This window comes from Symphodus melops (assembly GCF_947650265.1).
Source record: "Symphodus melops genome assembly, chromosome: 17".
In the NCBI taxonomy this organism is placed as follows: Eukaryota; Metazoa; Chordata; class Actinopteri; order Labriformes; family Labridae; genus Symphodus; species Symphodus melops.
In genome coordinates this window covers 18,607,563-18,624,838 of record NC_136707.1, presented here as the reverse complement: position 1 = coordinate 18,624,838, position 17,276 = coordinate 18,607,563, and the positions used below count along the sequence as shown (strand labels likewise).

At 43.5% G+C, this 17,276-nt stretch overlaps 1 protein-coding gene across 2 annotated transcripts; it reads left to right on the top strand.

Moving 5' to 3' along the window:
• Positions 1-193: 193 nt before the first annotated feature.
• On the top strand, positions 194-17,097 carry usp36 (ubiquitin specific peptidase 36). Of its 2 annotated transcripts, none has more exons than XM_079366249.1 (20): positions 194-310; positions 4,778-5,043; positions 5,160-5,381; positions 7,026-7,136; positions 8,238-8,340; positions 8,441-8,508; positions 8,811-8,881; positions 8,966-9,048; positions 9,212-9,323; positions 9,431-9,571; positions 10,790-10,890; positions 10,997-11,135; positions 11,254-11,616; positions 12,047-12,271; positions 12,715-12,839; positions 12,934-13,611; positions 13,788-14,017; positions 14,143-14,319; positions 14,424-14,539; positions 15,021-17,097. In XM_079366249.1, exons 2-20 carry the CDS (start codon positions 4,791-4,793, stop codon positions 15,150-15,152), a joined length of 3,450 nt encoding a protein of 1,149 aa, XP_079222375.1. In that variant the 5' UTR covers positions 194-310; positions 4,778-4,790; the 3' UTR covers positions 15,153-17,097. The 2 variants fall into 2 exon arrangements, with proteins under 2 accessions (XP_079222375.1, XP_079222374.1); XM_079366248.1 differs by having other exon boundaries at positions 13,785-14,017.
• The last annotated feature ends 179 nt before the right edge of the window (positions 17,098-17,276 follow it).

Sequence of the window (17,276 nt, the reverse complement as noted above, 5' to 3'; positions counted from 1 at the left end):
TTCAGAAACAGTTGTTCTAACATTACATATTACATCCAGCACAGAGTTACATCAATGGTAAACAGCGGTAACGCTGACTGGAAGTCAGGCGTGGATCTCTCACCGACAGCGCTACGTTAGTTCAAAGCGCTGATTGGCTAAACCTTACCGCTTCGGCGTGACCTGTACTCCCATTGGCCCTTTATCCCTGCCAGTCATTGTCCGCTCCGCCCTTTCATAATGCAGCATGGGCGAAAATACCAGACTCGAGAGCTACAGCTGAGGAAGCAGATCAATGTGCTGTCAACGATTTAGGACTGTTGATCGTAAGGTGAGTAAAAACACGCTGTTTGTATATTCTTAATAGTCTTTGGCACATGTTTACATTGTTATGTGATAAAAAAAAACTGTCAATATGTGGCAGGGTAAGGTTGTTAGCTACCTGGTCGCTGAGAAGCTAACCCACATTGCAGCATTGAGAGAGGCTTTCGCCACGTTAAGCTAAGCTCGCTGGCTAATTTTCCGCTCCCACCTTCAACCGTTAAAAAAGACCCAAAACGACACTGCGGGTTGCAGAAACCCCGCTTCAATTAAAATATTATTTGGAGTATGGTTGTTAAATCACTGTCGATATTTCGTCAACAGACTTGAGAGCGTTTGGGTCGACATTGTGTTAGCTGTGGTGTTTGTTAGCAACCTAGCATGTAAGCCTTGGTGACTGGCCCTGAAGTGTTGACTCCAGCTGGTACACTCCGGCTACTGCACTTGACAGCGATGTTTATCTGAAGTGAAAGCTATAAAATAACAGCTATCTCGCTGTATAATAAGTCGCTTCGACGGAAGAATTTGTGTAGTGAAGCTAACCTGCGTTGCCTTCAGGTGCCTCACATAAAGTCGGACGTTCGTGTGATAATTAGTCCTTGAGAGATAGCGCGCGGGTGAAATGGTCATTAATAAACCGTGTTGTAAAAGAAGCAATGACAGCCTGTGCAGGGAATTTAATACTAAGTCGTCTTACTAGATGCATTTGTTTAGTGTCTGGGTGAACTATGTCTCAAACTGTCAATAATCCATTTTTAGTGTAGTATTTGTTTCTTACCTGGTATTGAGATGCATCATTTAAACCTTGTCATATGAAGTGGTTCAGAATGGAGGAAGAACTCATTATAACTTATATATTAAACCCTACAGCTTGAAGGAGAGCATGAATGATTAATTCAATTGTAATGTTTGTCATTGTCTTTTGATTAGCTCATTGAGTATTTCACAAATTCTCATTTTTTTGTGGTCATTGAGGATGGGTAGGTATTTAGCTGCCATACTAGTAAATTACTGAAGATAAGTGGTTCCAAATGAAGCCTTTCTAGAGTCTCTTTAATGTGTTGCGTTTGGCTGGGCTCGACTGACAACATGATCAAGGAACGAAAGAGAACTTGAACTTTCCCATCCATCCCAAGAGTGCAACTGCACTGCAAAATACAGCTGCAGGATAGTTTCTGACTATAGGGTCATTTAATTTCTTTGTGGTGGCGTGCACTGTGAACATACACACGAGTATTAGGTAGGTTGACGGTTTGATCCCCAGCTTCTGCAGCGACGTTTCCGATGTATCCTTAGGCAAGGCACTTAAAGGCCCTGGCACACCAAACGCTCGTCGACTGAGTTTTTGCGCTGTGTCAAGCTCTAGTCGGCGCCAGTTTGCCTTTTTTTGGCCCATGTCGCATGTTGAATTGGTTGTCAATTTCGATTAGAAGTAGGGTCACTATTACAAGTGGTGAGTGACAGCCATTTAAAAAAATAAATCAGCATTCTTCTTCATCCTTCTTCCGGATTCACCTTTTTGGAATGACAATTACAGATTACTGCCACCTGCTGGCACTTACAGTTATTTCCTCTCACGCATGCGCTAAACGTCAGTCGTGGTTGGCCGTCGGCTGTAGTTCTTGCAGTTTGTTCTTGTGCTCGACGAAGTCGTGCGCCGACGCCACAAGCAGCCTCCGTCGCTACTCGTTCTTAGTGGTCTGCTTGGCGTGCCAGGGCCTTAACCTCAAGTTGCTCCCGCTGCTCGGTGTCGTGTGTGACGGGGGCGATTTAGTTCTGACGGTCACTTTACACAGCAGCCTCTGCCATCAGTGTGTGAGTTAAATGTGAGAGGAGCGCCACACAAGCTCAAGTCCATTTCCTGTTTATTCTCACAAGGGAGACCAATACAAACAGAAAAGAGACGTTTGTTTACTTCAGACTAACAGATCCACAAACACAAACAGTTTAATGAAACAATTCATTAACATCCAATTCTGATGTTTAAGATTCAAGAGGTCGTACAGCTTCACTAGAATCAACATGACCGTTTTTACAGGTTGTTTCTTATATAAAATCTAATTTACGAATTTAATATTATATAAGAAACAACACTCGGCTACACTACAGACTCCATTATTTATGAGCAGTGTAGTAAATCAGCAGTATTTTGGCTGCTGTTTCGCATGTGATTGTGTTATTAAATGTATCTCTATTAGTTTAAAAGGAATGCAGTGATGTTTGTAAAAGGATTTCTTCCAAAAGATGAGGCCAGCAGCAGATTATAATTAATTTATATAACTGCTGTAAGTCATTCAAGTTCATCAATGAGGGGCGTGTACAGGGATATCACTGCATATACATCAAACATCCATTCGTAACATCTTTTCAGACTTCCTAACATCTAATCAAACGTTCCATAAACAAGCTATCACACTACAGAGAGTAGCTCTGTGCCTCATGCAACACGGTCACCGGGTGTCATTCATGCGTTGTGGTCGGTGTATCAACATTGTCGTTGCATCACTGCGGTTTGTTGTGTCCCTGCAGGCTGCTGCTGTGTGGCTCTCGTATCAGCAGCACGTGAAGGTCAGCGTGCCCTTGTGCTGCATACAATGCATGTTGAGCCCTCCTTCCCTCTTTCTGACGTCACTGCCCACTCTGATGAGCAGCACTCTCGTGGCACTACACGCCGCCGCTGTTTTTAAAGAGTGGTAGCTCGGACATCTACATAATTGTAACGCGCTTACTTGAATTGGGGGCGATGTGTGCCTGTGACGACCTCGGCTGCAGTCAGAGAAAACAGAGGTGATGGGAGAATGGATGATTGGTTAATCAGTCAGCGTTTGAGCTTTTTGTGGGAATGAAACTCGCATCAGAAATCTTTCCTTCTGCTTACTCTTCCCTGTCAGTGTGTGGAAATGTTGTCTTCACTGTAATGGTTTTAGTGCACTCAGCAAGGCAGTATTTAAAGGGACAGCAGAGAGCCTGTGCACTTGTTTTCTGTTTTTTTTTAAAGCCGTATTTGTTGATTTTTCTTCATCTTTACAGAAATGCTCGTTGGAATATGATGATGTACAGAAGTAACGAAACGCGTTAGTGGAAGAAACAATGAAAACATGAATGCTGGCTGATATGATTTTGACCTGACGGTTAACAGCAGCTGTTCACACCTCATGCGCTCTCCATGCTCGTCCTCTCCTGCCTCATACACCCCTACCACCCACCATCCGCCCCCACCCTGTTGCCAATGTCTAATATCTTGCATAACTGTGAGGACAGCTGCCAAGACCCAGCTGGCTCCTGAGATGCACTCAGTGCTTCTGTCTCTGCTGGAGCCACGTATGTGACCGCGAGATGTACCGACAGCTTGTATCAGCCGCTAACATGATGATTATTTCACTGATGGATTGGATGATATAATGATGTAATGCTTTATTTGTAGAGCACTTTCAGGTCAGTAGTACAGAGTGCTTACAGAACCTATTTAAAAGAGACAATCACACGTGAACACACACAAACGGAAACATTCATACACAGTTAAAAGAGCCAGGGACTGATTTTAGGGGGGGGGGGATTCAAACTGCAGAGATCTAATATGCACACTGGAGCTCTGATAAGCTTCACAGATGCATCGAGCAGCCAAACATACAATTACAAGAAAATACATCGGACATGAAGAGATATGCATAACAAACTTAAACAGCAAATGTTTGACAAGCCCGCCCACAAACGCATCAGGGAGAACATCTACAGCTAGAGTTGTTTTTTTTTTTTTTAAACAGCCTCTTAAAATCATCCAATGACATTTAGCTTGTGTCATGTTTCAGCTCTTTTTGTAACTCGCTCCAAGTGAAGAAAGCGGCAAACTTAAACACACTCATCCCCTGTTCAGTTCTGACCTGTGTTTTTCTTTTAGGTAACTTCCTGTACCCAATTTAAAAAAAAAAACTTGATATGACACAACAGATAAACATCTGATCATGTGGCATTGCAGATGTGCCAGTGCAGATGTTGAATTGGTGCATCTCTATGTGGGCGCAGTATGATGAATATCATTGTTGTATGGCCTGATTTCAGCAGCAGTTTGCCCTCTTTGACGAGTACAGTTAAACTAGCAGCACACATGTTTGTTATAAAAATGACCTTGAGTAGTTCTTCTTCTTCACTCTTGAACAGCCGCTGTCGTCGGTGACCCGAGCATGTTATTGTTGTTTTGGCTCCTGTTTGAGACGGAGAAATACGTGGATTATTGGAGGGGTTTACACGTCATAGTGTGAGACTGGGACACTAAATGCTTTTATGACATTACCTGATATTCCAACAACCTAAACCTAAACAACCAGGAAAATAATCTCATTGTTGAGATACAGGATGTCGTTTTTCAAGGGAGTCCTTCCTGGCAGAAGTACTCTCAGATGATGTATAGGGTGTCGACCTCAAATAACAGCGGCCAAATGAGCACTGTTAATGACGATCAATCCGACTCTCTCCACAGTGATGTTCCAACAATGCCGATAGTCGATAAACTTAAAGAGGCTTTGAAACCTGGCCGAAAGGAGACGGGTGATGAGGGTGACCTCAACAAACTCTTGGCCTCTTCTGCCAAGAAGGTCCTTTTGCAGAAGATAGAGTTTGAGCCTGCCAGCAAGGGTTTCTCCTATCAGCTGGACAGCCTGAAGAACAAGTATGTGATCCTCAACCCCAGGAACGAGGGCGCTACGGGCCAGAAGGCTGCAGAGCCGGCTCAGATAAAGAGGCAAGGTAAGCTCTGAAACCGCACTGAAACATTTTCATGTTGTGATGTCTAATAGAAGCCGTGCTTTCCTTAAAAGTTCTGTTTTTGATAATGACACAAACTGACTGCACTCCTCCTTCAGTCTCTGAGAACGTGGTCGGCGGCCAGAGCGATGGGATCCCGGCCCCCCAGAAGATGCTCTTTCCAGGGAACAAGCTCACCCTTAAATGGGAGCGCGTGTACAGGGTGGGAGCCGGCCTCCACAACCTCGGGAACACCTGCTTCCTCAACTCCACAGTGCAGTGTCTCACCTACACCCCACCACTTGCCAACTACTTACTCTCCAAGGAGCACAGCCGTGCCTGTGAGTACTTGAAGGCTGCTCTTAAACGCTCCCAGCATGTACACTCTGGTTCACTTCACCTAACCAGTGCACATCCACATGGTTTGAAACTGTAGAGTAAGTGAAAGTGACTACTGTAAGCCCTTTCTGCTCACACTCGCACGTGTCTCTGCAGAATGCAAACCAAAGCAGCTGAAGAAGAACAACATAGACAGCTGCTTCGCTCGGCCTCTCTGCCTTCACTCAGCAGTAGAAAAGAACTCACTGACCTCGAAGCTTCAGCGCTTTAGGTTAACATGCAGGTTTAGAAAGTATAAGAATATTATACTTGTTCAAAAGTCCCGTTAGTTTGGGGGCGTCGCAGTGCACGCATTACCATTTATTGAGGCTATAGTCCTCACCCAGGCAGCCCGGGTTCGACTCCATCCTGAGGCCCTTTCCCGCATGTCATTCATCTCTCTCTCTCTCTCTCTCTCTCTCTCTCTCTCTCTCTTCCCCCCCCCCCCCCCCGATTTCCTACACTTTCCACTGTGTCTCTCTCAATAAGAGCTGAAAAAAGCCCCCCAAAATTCTACGCTAATTAAAAAAACTAGTTCATTCAAAATGTAACTTTAAAAAATGGAGGATTTACTTTCTATACCTGTGGGGATGAAAACTCCAATATAATGCAACATTACCCGATCCTTTCAGCCGAGTCCACGTTTCAGCCTGATTTTCCTGTTTTAGCATCAGCAGGCATCCACCTCTTCTCGGCCATCTGTCTGTGCCTGAGGCCGAAACGTGACCAGTTTGAAACGGTTGAATAAATCCTGCCCACATCATAGTTAAGGCCCTGACGCACCAAGGCGACGAAGACCAACTGTGGCGTCACCTTTTTTTTTTTTTCTTTTGTTTTGGCCAAAAAGTTTCACCTGAACACGCGAGTGCACTACAGCCGACGGCCAACCGCCTTGTGCGTTGGAAAAGACTCTCCATGCCAGCAGGTGGCAGCACAGTAGTTTGTTCTGGTACAAGTAGACGTTTCACATTTGTAGTTACAGACGGTCTACCTGCGATATAATAACTGAGATAACACAGGAACCACAGCCGCTTAGCTTGAGATCAACATGACCAACTTAGAGAAGAAGAAACAATAAAAAGTGTCTTTGAACGATAAACAGATGTGACATGTAATTGTTCCATACTGTGTCCTCGACTGAATGCTTATTACGCTTCTTTTTCACGCATTCTTGCGTAACAATACCCGCATTTAAAAATGGAAGAAGAACAAGATGTTGGTGCAACGGCTCTCTTATGTTTCAGCTATCTGAAAGTCAAACAAGGCCGGCACGATTTGAGGGGAAAAAAAGCAATGAGATAACAATGTGCAAAATTGGGATAGTGATATTATATTAGCTTTAACACATTTTCTGTTGTCCTCAATGTTTTACAGAACATCTGTTTGCATCATGTTCCTTTTTAAATCGAAAATAAATCCCAGAAAACTTTTTTTTTTTTTTTTTTTCCTTCTTTCTCCACTTAATTGGCAGAAATTGTCCCCAGAGTAGCTGATGGTTATCTTCACTTTCTTCTGACTGCATCAGAATGGTTTGAAAGCATGGCCCTCATACACAGGCCTGCATACAGCTGGTCTGATTCTAATGTTGTGGTGTGTGTGTGTTTCAGGTCACCAGTCAGGCTTCTGTATGATCTGTGTAATGCAGAACCACATCATCCAAGCCTTCGCCAACACGGGCAACGCCATCAAGCCTGTCTCCTTCATCAGAGATCTGAAAAGTAAGCTCTCCATCCTCCTTGAGCTCTGCGTCATTGCATCTGAACAGTCAAGTGTCAGGAGCCTCCGACACCTGACGCTCAGAGTGAACACTGCCTCAGGCATGATGACGCAACAGTGGTCACGTGAGCGTCACGTGCCAGTTACTGCACTCTGAAAGTGGAGCGGACAGACCGCAGGGCTGTCAATGAAAACCATGTCGAGAGTATAGATGAGGTGTGAGCGACACCTTGACATGCTGAGGTACTGTGCTGTAAGCTCACTGTCCATTACTGCCCCCCCCTTCCTTTCAGCCGGCCTCCTGCCTGCTGCTTCCTTATGTGCTGCTGCAATCATGTCTCCACCTCCTGCACCTCTTTTTCTGCCTCTCCCTCCCCCCCTCCTTCCCTAATGCCCTCTCTGTCTCCTTGTGACTGCGGGCTGAGAGGAGCAGCTTTAGCACAAAAAATGTACAGTCCAATTGTTTTTTCCTCTCTTTTCAACCCCCCACCCCCCTACTCTATTACAGCAGATAGGAACGAGCATCTACAGCCAGGAAAGATCCAATGAAAAACAGCCATTTGTTCCTTTTAACACAACACAAATCGTCCGACTAATATCTAAAGCTCTTGCTGCGACTCATCCTGAAATGTCTCCAGGATGTCACTCGGGTCTCGCAGAGCAAATAAAAAAACACAACCACAGTTTTTAATATCTTCTACAGAATAGTGTGGTGTCTTATTCCACTTTCCCACTCAGTGGTGACTCACGGCCGTGCAGGGATGCTATGCCGGGAACGTGGCGATGATGACCACAATGTAATTAACCAGCTCATGCTTTCCCCTTTGTTTCCATTAGGATAATCACTGTCGAGTCGAAGGGTTTACACTCCATTTATAGATGAGTCTGCTGAAGTCACTGAGTGACTGTAAGCTCTTATTGAGTCATTGTCCAACAGCATATCTGACGTCTTACTTTTAAATAAAGCACATTTACTGATCATCATTCTGTACTCTGCACATGTGCTTAAAGCCTGTAAGGGCCCTCATGTATGCTGTACATTATCCCCATTAATTCACTAACACACCTAACACTGTTTTTTTGTTTTTTTTGTCTACCTGCAGAAATTGCCCGACACTTTCGCTTTGGGAGCCAGGAGGACGCCCATGAATTCTTGCGCTACACCATCGATGCCATGCAGAAAGCCTGTCTGAATGGTTACCCGAAGTACGACTCTGTCATTGTGGACTTTACTGTGATGTCATTTTAAAAGTACGGCTGTGTTTAACATGTATATTCCTTTGATTTACATTTTTGCTTTCTGAAGGCTTGACAGACAGACCCAGGCCACAACACTGGTTCATCAGATCTTTGGAGGTTACCTCAGGTCCAGAGGTATTGACTTTTTTTTTTATTTTTTTTTTTAATTAAATTAATTTAAAAAACGTTGAAAAGATTTCGTCTTGAGGAGTGCACATTCACTCATTTCCTCATTTGTAGCTTTTATGATTACATTGTCGTTTTTTACCTAGCAGAGACTAGATGAGACTGATGTTAATGTCAAGAAAATCGATTTGCTCACACAGCTACATGTTGTTTAATAGTCCTTACATGCCCTTTGCACACACAGTGTAAAGTGTATACACTGAATAACGTGGAAAAACCAGTAGAAATATAAATGTCTTTTTGCGTTTCAGTGAAATGCTCGATTTGTAAAAGTGTGTCGGACACGTATGACCCCTACCTGGACATTGCTGTAGAGATTCGGGTAAGCATCATGACTTCAGTAATGTGTTGTGTATATTTCAAACCTGCTTCAGCGTCACTTGAGTGTTTCTGTTTTGTTTCTCAGCAAGCAGCGAACATCGTGCGAGCCCTGGAACTGTTTGTAAAGCCCGATGTACTCAGTGGAGAGAATGCCTACATGTGTGCCAAGTGAGTCCCATTGATCTAGTCTGACAACATCCCTCCACTTTAAGAGAATCTGCAGGACATGGCGATAGATCTTTTTTACTCTCCTCACAGTAACATCTACTTACATGAGACGTCCATTTTCCCTGACCTATCATGACTCCTTTTTTTTTTTTTTCCTCTTTAGGTGCAAAAAGAAAGTGCCAGCGACGAAGCGTTTTACAGTCCATCGAACATCCAATGTACTGACCCTCTCACTGAAGAGGTTTGCAAACTTCAGCGGAGGAAAGATAACGAAGGTGAACACCGTTTTCTCGCTCTATTAGCGCGACAGAAGAGCTGTTTCATATAGTTCAGTGATCTCATACTTCAGTGTTCCTTTTTCTTTCTTTTTTTTCATAAACAGGATGTTGGTTATCCAGAATTTCTGAACATCCGCCCGTACATGTCTCAGAGCTCAGGAGATCCCGTCATGTACGGCCTCTATGCCGTCCTCGTACACTCTGGCTACAGTTGTCATGCTGGCCACTACTACTGCTATGTCAAGGTAAGATGTTACTGATGGTGTCATCATGTCCACTAACATTGTGCGTGATTGGAAAAGGAACTTCTTTGCTGTGTGGATGATCCTGAATGAAGGGATGGATGTTAAGAGCTTCTTTTTTTTTTATGTAGAAAACATCAGCTCAGCACAAACCTGCCTTTCCCCCCTCACAATGTTAGCTCTAAGATGATTGTTGGGTTGTCCAATCTCTATTTACCAAATCTACATAAGCATTTAGAATTATCCGAGGGATTGACTTTTACAATGGGAAGTATTTTGGTTTTATTTATCATACGCTTGTAGTCTAATTATAATTAGACTATGTATCAGCAGGCCTTTGGTGTATTGCTGAAGAAGCAGCTGATATTGAGAGCAAAAGATAAGTAATTTACAGCGTTACAGCAGGATAGCAGAAGAAAGTCACAGTGCAAAAAATTTAAAAAAGATAAAAATATAAGTGTAGAAAAATATTCAATAAAACAATGATTAAAGAGCAGGCGGATCAGTGTACTGACATCCCGGGTCCCGTTGGTGGTAACAATGATTTATTTATCTCCATCAATAGATGACTGCATTAAACTGCAGCACACAATCCTTCATTAAAAATGGTCAACTTGAGCAACACATCTGCCCGTCTGCGGGGGGCGTAAGCCAGTCTGCGTTTTTCATTTCCAACTCCCATAAACACGTCAGATATGATCGACCCCCATTCCACAAACAGACATTTGTTGTCCATTTCTACTTTTCACAATATTGTTACTTTGTCGAACTCCAGACCATACAGGTGCATTAAAATCACAAGAAAATGTGTTTCTTTGGCTGGTTGGAGGGCGTGACATGCAGCTGATGTCAGGGATCTGGATTGCACATTGTGATAATCAATAGCATTGGTTACCCAGAATTCTTGGTAGTGTATTTTTAATAGTCTGAAATGTCCTTTGAACACATTATTATTGTAAAGCAGTGCTTATTATTGATGTGGAACATTGACTGTGATTGTTAACTACAGCCAGAGGATAAACAACCATCTACCTGTTGTCTGTTGTTTAACAGCTATAGTTGTGTGGGAAACATCAGTACAACTTTAAATCAAATGGTGTGCCTGTTACTGTTGAGCGCCTACTGAATTCAAGCTAAACAAAGTTAAAGCCTCAGCTCAAAGGGAGTCTTGTTGCCTTCTGCTCTATTCTAAAATGGTATCTGTTCCTATTTTTCTCTCAGGCAAGCAACGGCCAATGGTACCAAATGAATGATTCAATGGTGCACTCCAGCAACATCAAAGTGGTGTTGAACCAGCAGGCCTACGTGCTTTTCTACCTGAGGTAAGACTTCGTGCAGGTGATCCACCAAAGGGTTTCTGCTTTTCCTGTCCGTGCAATGAAATAAACATGACCTTTTTTTCTTTTCTTTTTTTCTTGTATTTTAAAGGATCCCTGAAACGAGGAAGAATGCAGAAGGGCAGACAACTAAGCAAAGCATGTTGCATCAAGGGAAGAATAGCGTGTCGTCTGAACAGATAAAGAGGGCCAACTTGAACGGGCCGCTGTCCTCCCCGCAGGTTACAAAGGTACGAGACGAACGGCAACCAGCACACTGTTGGACATTCAATTAGCTCAAAGTGCATGAAAAGTTTTTAGATTGATGGAAGCTGTAAATATAATTCTCTTTTTATTTATTTTATTCAGAAACTTGAACCTGCACAACTGCGTAAGATCCAGTCCATGGACGGCGGTTTAGGCTTGCCCGTTTCCAGGAACGGGGTCAACTCTCAACCACAGCCGAGAATCTCCACCTGGACGTCGTCCTCCAACGGCCCACCAAAGCTGCCAGGTGGACCCACGGTCATCGAGGAGCCTTTCAAGAAGCTGAAGAAGCCCCCACCCCAGAGCCAAGCGCAGTCCCGCAGCAGCACGCCGACCCCTTCCAACAACGGGGCGAGCAGGACGGAGGGAGATAAAAAGCAAGGCGGCGAAGGCCGAGGCATGGCAGCGTCTACCTCATTCAAGTCTTTGTCTGACTCTTCGTCTGCCGACACCTTTGACTCGAAGGTAATGTTTGTTTTGTGAAAAAAGGACACGTGGCACGTAGATTACATACATGCAGGTTACTATCCCTGGCTACGCTTTTAGGATTAAAAGAGAAACGATAGACTTGAAGACATACAGAACAGTGGTAGTATACTAACACAGTGCAGGGGATCTATGCTCTAAGTAGTACTCTAACAATCAGCAATTTTATGAAGAACAGTAACATTAAATAAAAAATTGTCTGAAATGTACTTCGGCAGCCTGCCCAGGTATCAGATATCGTCTGTGTGGAAAACGCTGCAGTGCACTATCTTGAATCATTCTGTCGTGCATTAACGGAGAAGGAGGTGTGGTTGCCTCAAATGCCGTCTACAAAATCCTTCCATCTGATTGGATGCGCAGAACTGTAACCCCTCCCTGTGTGTTTCTTTTTTTGTTTTTGTTGACCCAGGACTCCGTGGGCCCTAAAAGTGCCCCGGTAGGAGAGACTCCCTCCACCCCACGGAAAGGCTCAAACGCCGCGTCGTCCCCGGCCAAGAGCGTGGAGCGCTCGCAGAGCACAGAGGAGCAGAAGACGGCCAAACTAAAACCCCCCGCCCTCAACAACATCACGTCGGAAGCCACCAGCACCATGTCGCCTCCGCCTGCCAAGAAGCTGGCCCTGTCAGCCAAGAAGGTGAACCTCAGTCTCATCCTCAGCAGGAGCAGCACCTCCTGTCTTACTCAAAGATTATGATTGGTTTCCTGATGCCTCACTCCAAAATTGCTGTTTGACAATTGATTTCAATAAGTAGTTAAGATCAAGGCAAGTAATATCTTCTCCTCCAGTTTATTCTCTGCTGTTTGTAATGCGTAATTCTCCCAGTGCGTGTTTAATCAACCACATATTAGCACTTGTTTAGTTTGTCTTCTTTTCCTTTAGTTTGTCCTTTTTTTCTAACATTTCTAATTCTTCTCTGCCATACCCTTTCCTCTTTATTTTTTCTCCCTCCATCTTTTCCTGCCGTCCCTTTATTTTATCTTTCTCTTCCTTGTTTGATTCTCTTCCTTATTTTTGTCACATCATGGCTATTTTTTTTTTTTAGACCACCAAGTTTTTATTTATGTCGATAACTGCAGGCTCGCAGCCAGAACCCGAGCAGCATTGATGCTCCGCCCCATTCGCCTCGCCAGCTGTCCAGTGACCCCATGCATCGAAATCAACTCAACCCCCTCACCTATGCCTCACCTTCTCATAATCACAGGTAAGAAGAATTAAGCCAGTGTTATTGGAAATGTATTCGATATGTAGGAAATGATTCGATCAGTTCAGGATGTCCTCTCATCTTTTCTCCTCAGAGCTGGTCCATTCCATTCTCCAAAAGTCCAGTCATCATCGCAGCCTTTTGCCAGCTCTAGTGGATCCTTCAAACCGAAACAGTCCCTTCTTTCTACACTGCAAAAACCAAACGCCAGCCTTTCTCCTAAAACAAACGGGCTTCACAGTGCCAGCCCCAAGTCTTCCAACAACCCGAGCGGCCCAGCGGAAGAACCGGACCTCAACAGCCCGTCGGATCAAAAGAGGAAGAAGAGGAAGAAAAAGAAGAGGCGGCATTCTGAGGTGGAGGCTGAAGCCGAACCAGCGACATCCCCAGCTGCTGGTCAAGTGACACAAACTCACCTCGCGGAATCGGTGAGCGAGAAGAAGCGGAAGAAGAGGAAGAAAAAGCGGAAGAGGGAGATCGAGGATGGAGAGAAAGTGACGGAGAGGGAGTGCGTGTCGTCTCACCTGGACACATCACACCAGGAAGAGGATTGGTGTCAGGGCGGCATTTGGAGTCTCACGTCCGACCAGGATAAAGAACAGACTCGGCAAAAACCTCATTTAGATGCAACGAGTCCCACAGTGCAGTGCGAGTCAAACCAGGAAGAGCAGGGGAAGGACTCTGTGAAGTTAAAAAAGAAAAAGAAGAAGAGAAAACTGCAAGCAGTGGAGCCTGTGCAGGAAACAACCTCTGCACGCTCTGCATCACAAAGGTATCTTTTTATTTTCCATCAGTCTTCATAGCTGTTTACAGTTGATGTTACTGAGCTCATGGTTGGGCATAGAGGCACACGTTTATTTCTATAACTACCTGTTTGCTCTTGTGTAACTTTCCGACACTTGTAGAAACTCTCACACTTTCCAACTTTCCTTTCCTGTCACCCAGCAGCTCTTCGGAGGTGAAAGCCGCAGCCGTAGAGAACGATACAGCAAATTTGACCGTTTCTAAAAAGAAACTCAAGACAAAGAAAAAGAAGAGGCTTAAAGAAGAGGTGGGGCTGTGGGAGGAGAGCAGGCGATGCTCGGATGGAAAGAACCAGGAGACTGAAGAAGCAGCAGCAGCAGCAGAGGAGCCCCCTTCCAAAAAGATCAGCTCTGAGAACGGCAAGCAAAGCGCAGGTTTGTGGATCGTACATCCTGAACGAGCACACTGCTCACTTGCAGTCATGGTATATAGTGAACAGAGATTCTTCCAGATTTACACAGAATTTATACATATACAAAATTTTCTCCATAAAATCCAGCTGCAGTGGTGATGTGGGACAGCCAAGTGAAGGATGGCTACAAACGCAGCCAGGCGCCAGCAGCTGATGAGGACAAACCGGCCAAAGCTGCTCCTGCAGCCTGGGATGGAAAAAAGAGCAGCGGGGTGGTGGAGGAGCTGCTCAGGGGCGCCACAGATAAAGCCTACGGAGCCCACGGTGAGCCACTCAGTGCTCTATGACGCAATGAAAGCAACACATTGAGTCATCTCCAGATACACTAGGATTACATCAACGTGATGGATTTGCCCTTTCTTTTCTAGTCCTCAGCTGGGATGGAGAAGTCTCTGCTATTAGTAAAGATGCTGCTGAAGATGTTCGCAACGCCCAGTGTGACACTGTGATCGATGAGTGGGATGAAGACTTTGACAGTGGGAAGGTGAGGAGAACGTGTACAGGACAAAAAAAGAAAACGGTTTCAATTCAAATTCAAAAAACTTTATTTGTCCCTGGGGGGGCAATTCAAGGGCACACAGAGCACAAACTATGCTAAGACATTTAGCCAAGATAAAAGTCAACAAAGAATAAAGTGTCAAAGAAGAATAAGTGTCAAGAGTGCTAGTACAAAGTTAGAATACAAAACTAAAAAGTTAGATACAAAGAACAGCAGAGAGTAAAGTGTCTAGATGTTAATACAAGTTAAAAAACACAAGTCACAGAGTTAGACTAGAGTAGACCAGAGTTGGTGTGTTAAAGGACATGCATGAAAACAGATGCATATGATGCAATAGATAGTATCCAGTTTGGTTTTTACATTAAGCTGTTGAATCTTATTTTTCATTTCCATCTCAGTGCTCATCCTTACGACTCCTTTTTATTCAACGTCTCACTCCTTCTTTATCTGTTGTTCTGAATTTTAGGTGAAGAAAATCAAAAATTATAAAAAAGAGAAGTGGAGAAGCGGCATCAGCATCTTCCAGAAGATTCAGGACAGGCGGAACAAGTGGTCCGTAACACCTGGAGGGAAGAGGGTTTTTGGAGTCCGACGCTGACGTTCTAGCTTGCATTTGAGGTCATGCTGACTGGAAAACAGGACGACAATACTGTATACCAAACTTCACTTCATTTTCTCTATCTTTACAAAAAAAAACATTTCTTCAAAATTTTACCTATTCAAGTTTTACATACAATCCCAATGCAGCATAGATAACATTAACAGAAGCTCCTTAAATCTCAGTAAAAAAAAACAAACGAAACAAAACATGAAATGTCACTTTTTTACAACCAGTAACATTTGACCTCTCGTTTCCACTTTTAATAAACAATAGAAGTGGCTCAAGCTTTCCTGTACATGTAGTATTTAACACAGGTTCACGTCGGCCTCGTCTCTCGCCCTATAAATCTATGAAATGATCATATTAAGACTTGAGATCAAAAGATTATCGAGAACTCTTAAGCTGTCTTATAATGAAAGGATTACTTTTACAGACAAGGGCTGAGCAAGTTGGAAGTCAAAAAGAAGTAACCTTTTTTTCTTGATTATATACCAAACGATAAAAATCAATTAGTTTTTATTCATTAACCCTGTATTATTTTAGCTTTCTGTATAATTTTCTTCTTTATGATCTTTTATCTGCCATTCTTTTGTTTTGCTGCTGTGTCAGTGCCATGTGGTCTGTTTTTTAAGGACCACCGTTCGCCTGCTGAATGTTGGTGAAATGAGGGTTTACAATGACCACCTTCTTTTTAAAGTATGCATGTTTAAATGGTAAAAAGAAATTAATAATTTGGGTGAATTCTGTTTTTAGTTTGTTTTGTTCCCGAAGAAAGTCAAAGTCCATTTCAGATGAGATGTTTAACACCACGGAAGGATGCTCCTCTGATTCGAATACATGGATCAATGTTGGACATTGATGAGGACATGTTGGACATGCTCATCATGTCTGGTTGTTTACGGAAACAGTACGTGGTGCATTCACAGAGTACAAGTTGCAGGTGTTGGATGAACTCCAAGGGGAATAGTTGTTTTGTACTGAGCAGCGATTCAGCTCTGTAGCTCATCTATAACCGGTCCAGTGTTCTGAAGCCCTCAATCTCCCCGATTTAACCGTTCCACTTTCCAAAATAAAAATCTGTACTGAATAAAAGGGTTACACGTTCTGCTTTGAGGCACTATGTTTCGAATGGGACTGCCACATGCCGACGCTTTCTTTTTTCCCCCTCGTACGTTCTATCTCTATGCAATTTTCTGACAGTCATGCTGGTCTCATTGAAACTGGGCAAAGACTCAGGAACCCAGACGTCCTGCATCCCATCTTCATCTCTGATCCGTCTCCCCTGATGAACACTTTGCATCCTGTACATCTTGTAGAAACCGTTTTATACAAACTATTTCAGGTGTGGAAACCATGGAAACCATCTTGCACCAACCCAGGCACAGATTTGTAGATGAACTAACGTAATAACGAGAAGCTTCGCCACTGTAGAAGACTGTACAGTCCATCTTGTGCTACCCGTTTCCCTGCGACGCTGTAAAGATCTGCCCATGCATTTCTTATCATTCTAGAGATGTTGCCTTGAATTGGCTATAAAAAAAACTATAGGACTTAATGTTATAAATATATAATTTAAAGAAGAAAAGACAGATCTTTAATGTGCTACTAATACTCGGATCAGTTGGTGGATATTAACCTGAGAATTAATCTGCAAACGTGTTAGTTCATTTGTGTATAAGAGACTTGTCTGTTTTCATGCAAAGACCTTCCCTATGTCACTGTAGTGTGTACAGTACAAGAGAAGCCTCCACAGTCTGAAGTCCATCGGACGACACAGAGGAACATTTCCTCATGTGTGAATGGACGATTCACATGTTTGCATTGCTGGTTCTATATTTGGCACCACTTTTTCTGACCAGGGAAGAGACCTTTCATAATGAAAGCAGCTCTTACCACACTATAGGTAATGATCGAGGTGCAATAAAGTTGTGACTTTTGTGAACTGGTTGTCTATGGGGTTTTTTCTTTAAATTAGTTTTTATTCTCTGAAAGTTATGATCACGCTCTAGAAAGTCAGACTATTTACATTTTGATCACAGTTTCAAAAAAGAGGCACTGTCCAATTGTCTTTTGAGCCAAAGTCTTCAAGCTTCTTAAGTAAACATCACGTTTTTGTTTGAC

What these genes read in the sequence shown, in the direction of transcription:
- usp36 (XM_079366248.1), top strand. Translation starts at nt 4,791, where the DNA reads ATGCCGATAGTCGATAAACTTAAAGAGGCTTTGAAACCTGGCCGAAAG. An exon ending in TACGTGCTTTTCTACCTGAG is followed by an intron (nt 10,891 to 10,996) that starts GTAAGACTTCGT and finishes TGTATTTTAAAG; the next exon opens with GATCCCTGAAACGAGGAAGA. An exon ending in AAGACTTTGACAGTGGGAAG is followed by an intron (nt 14,540 to 15,020) that starts GTGAGGAGAACG and finishes TCTGAATTTTAG; the next exon opens with GTGAAGAAAATCAAAAATTA.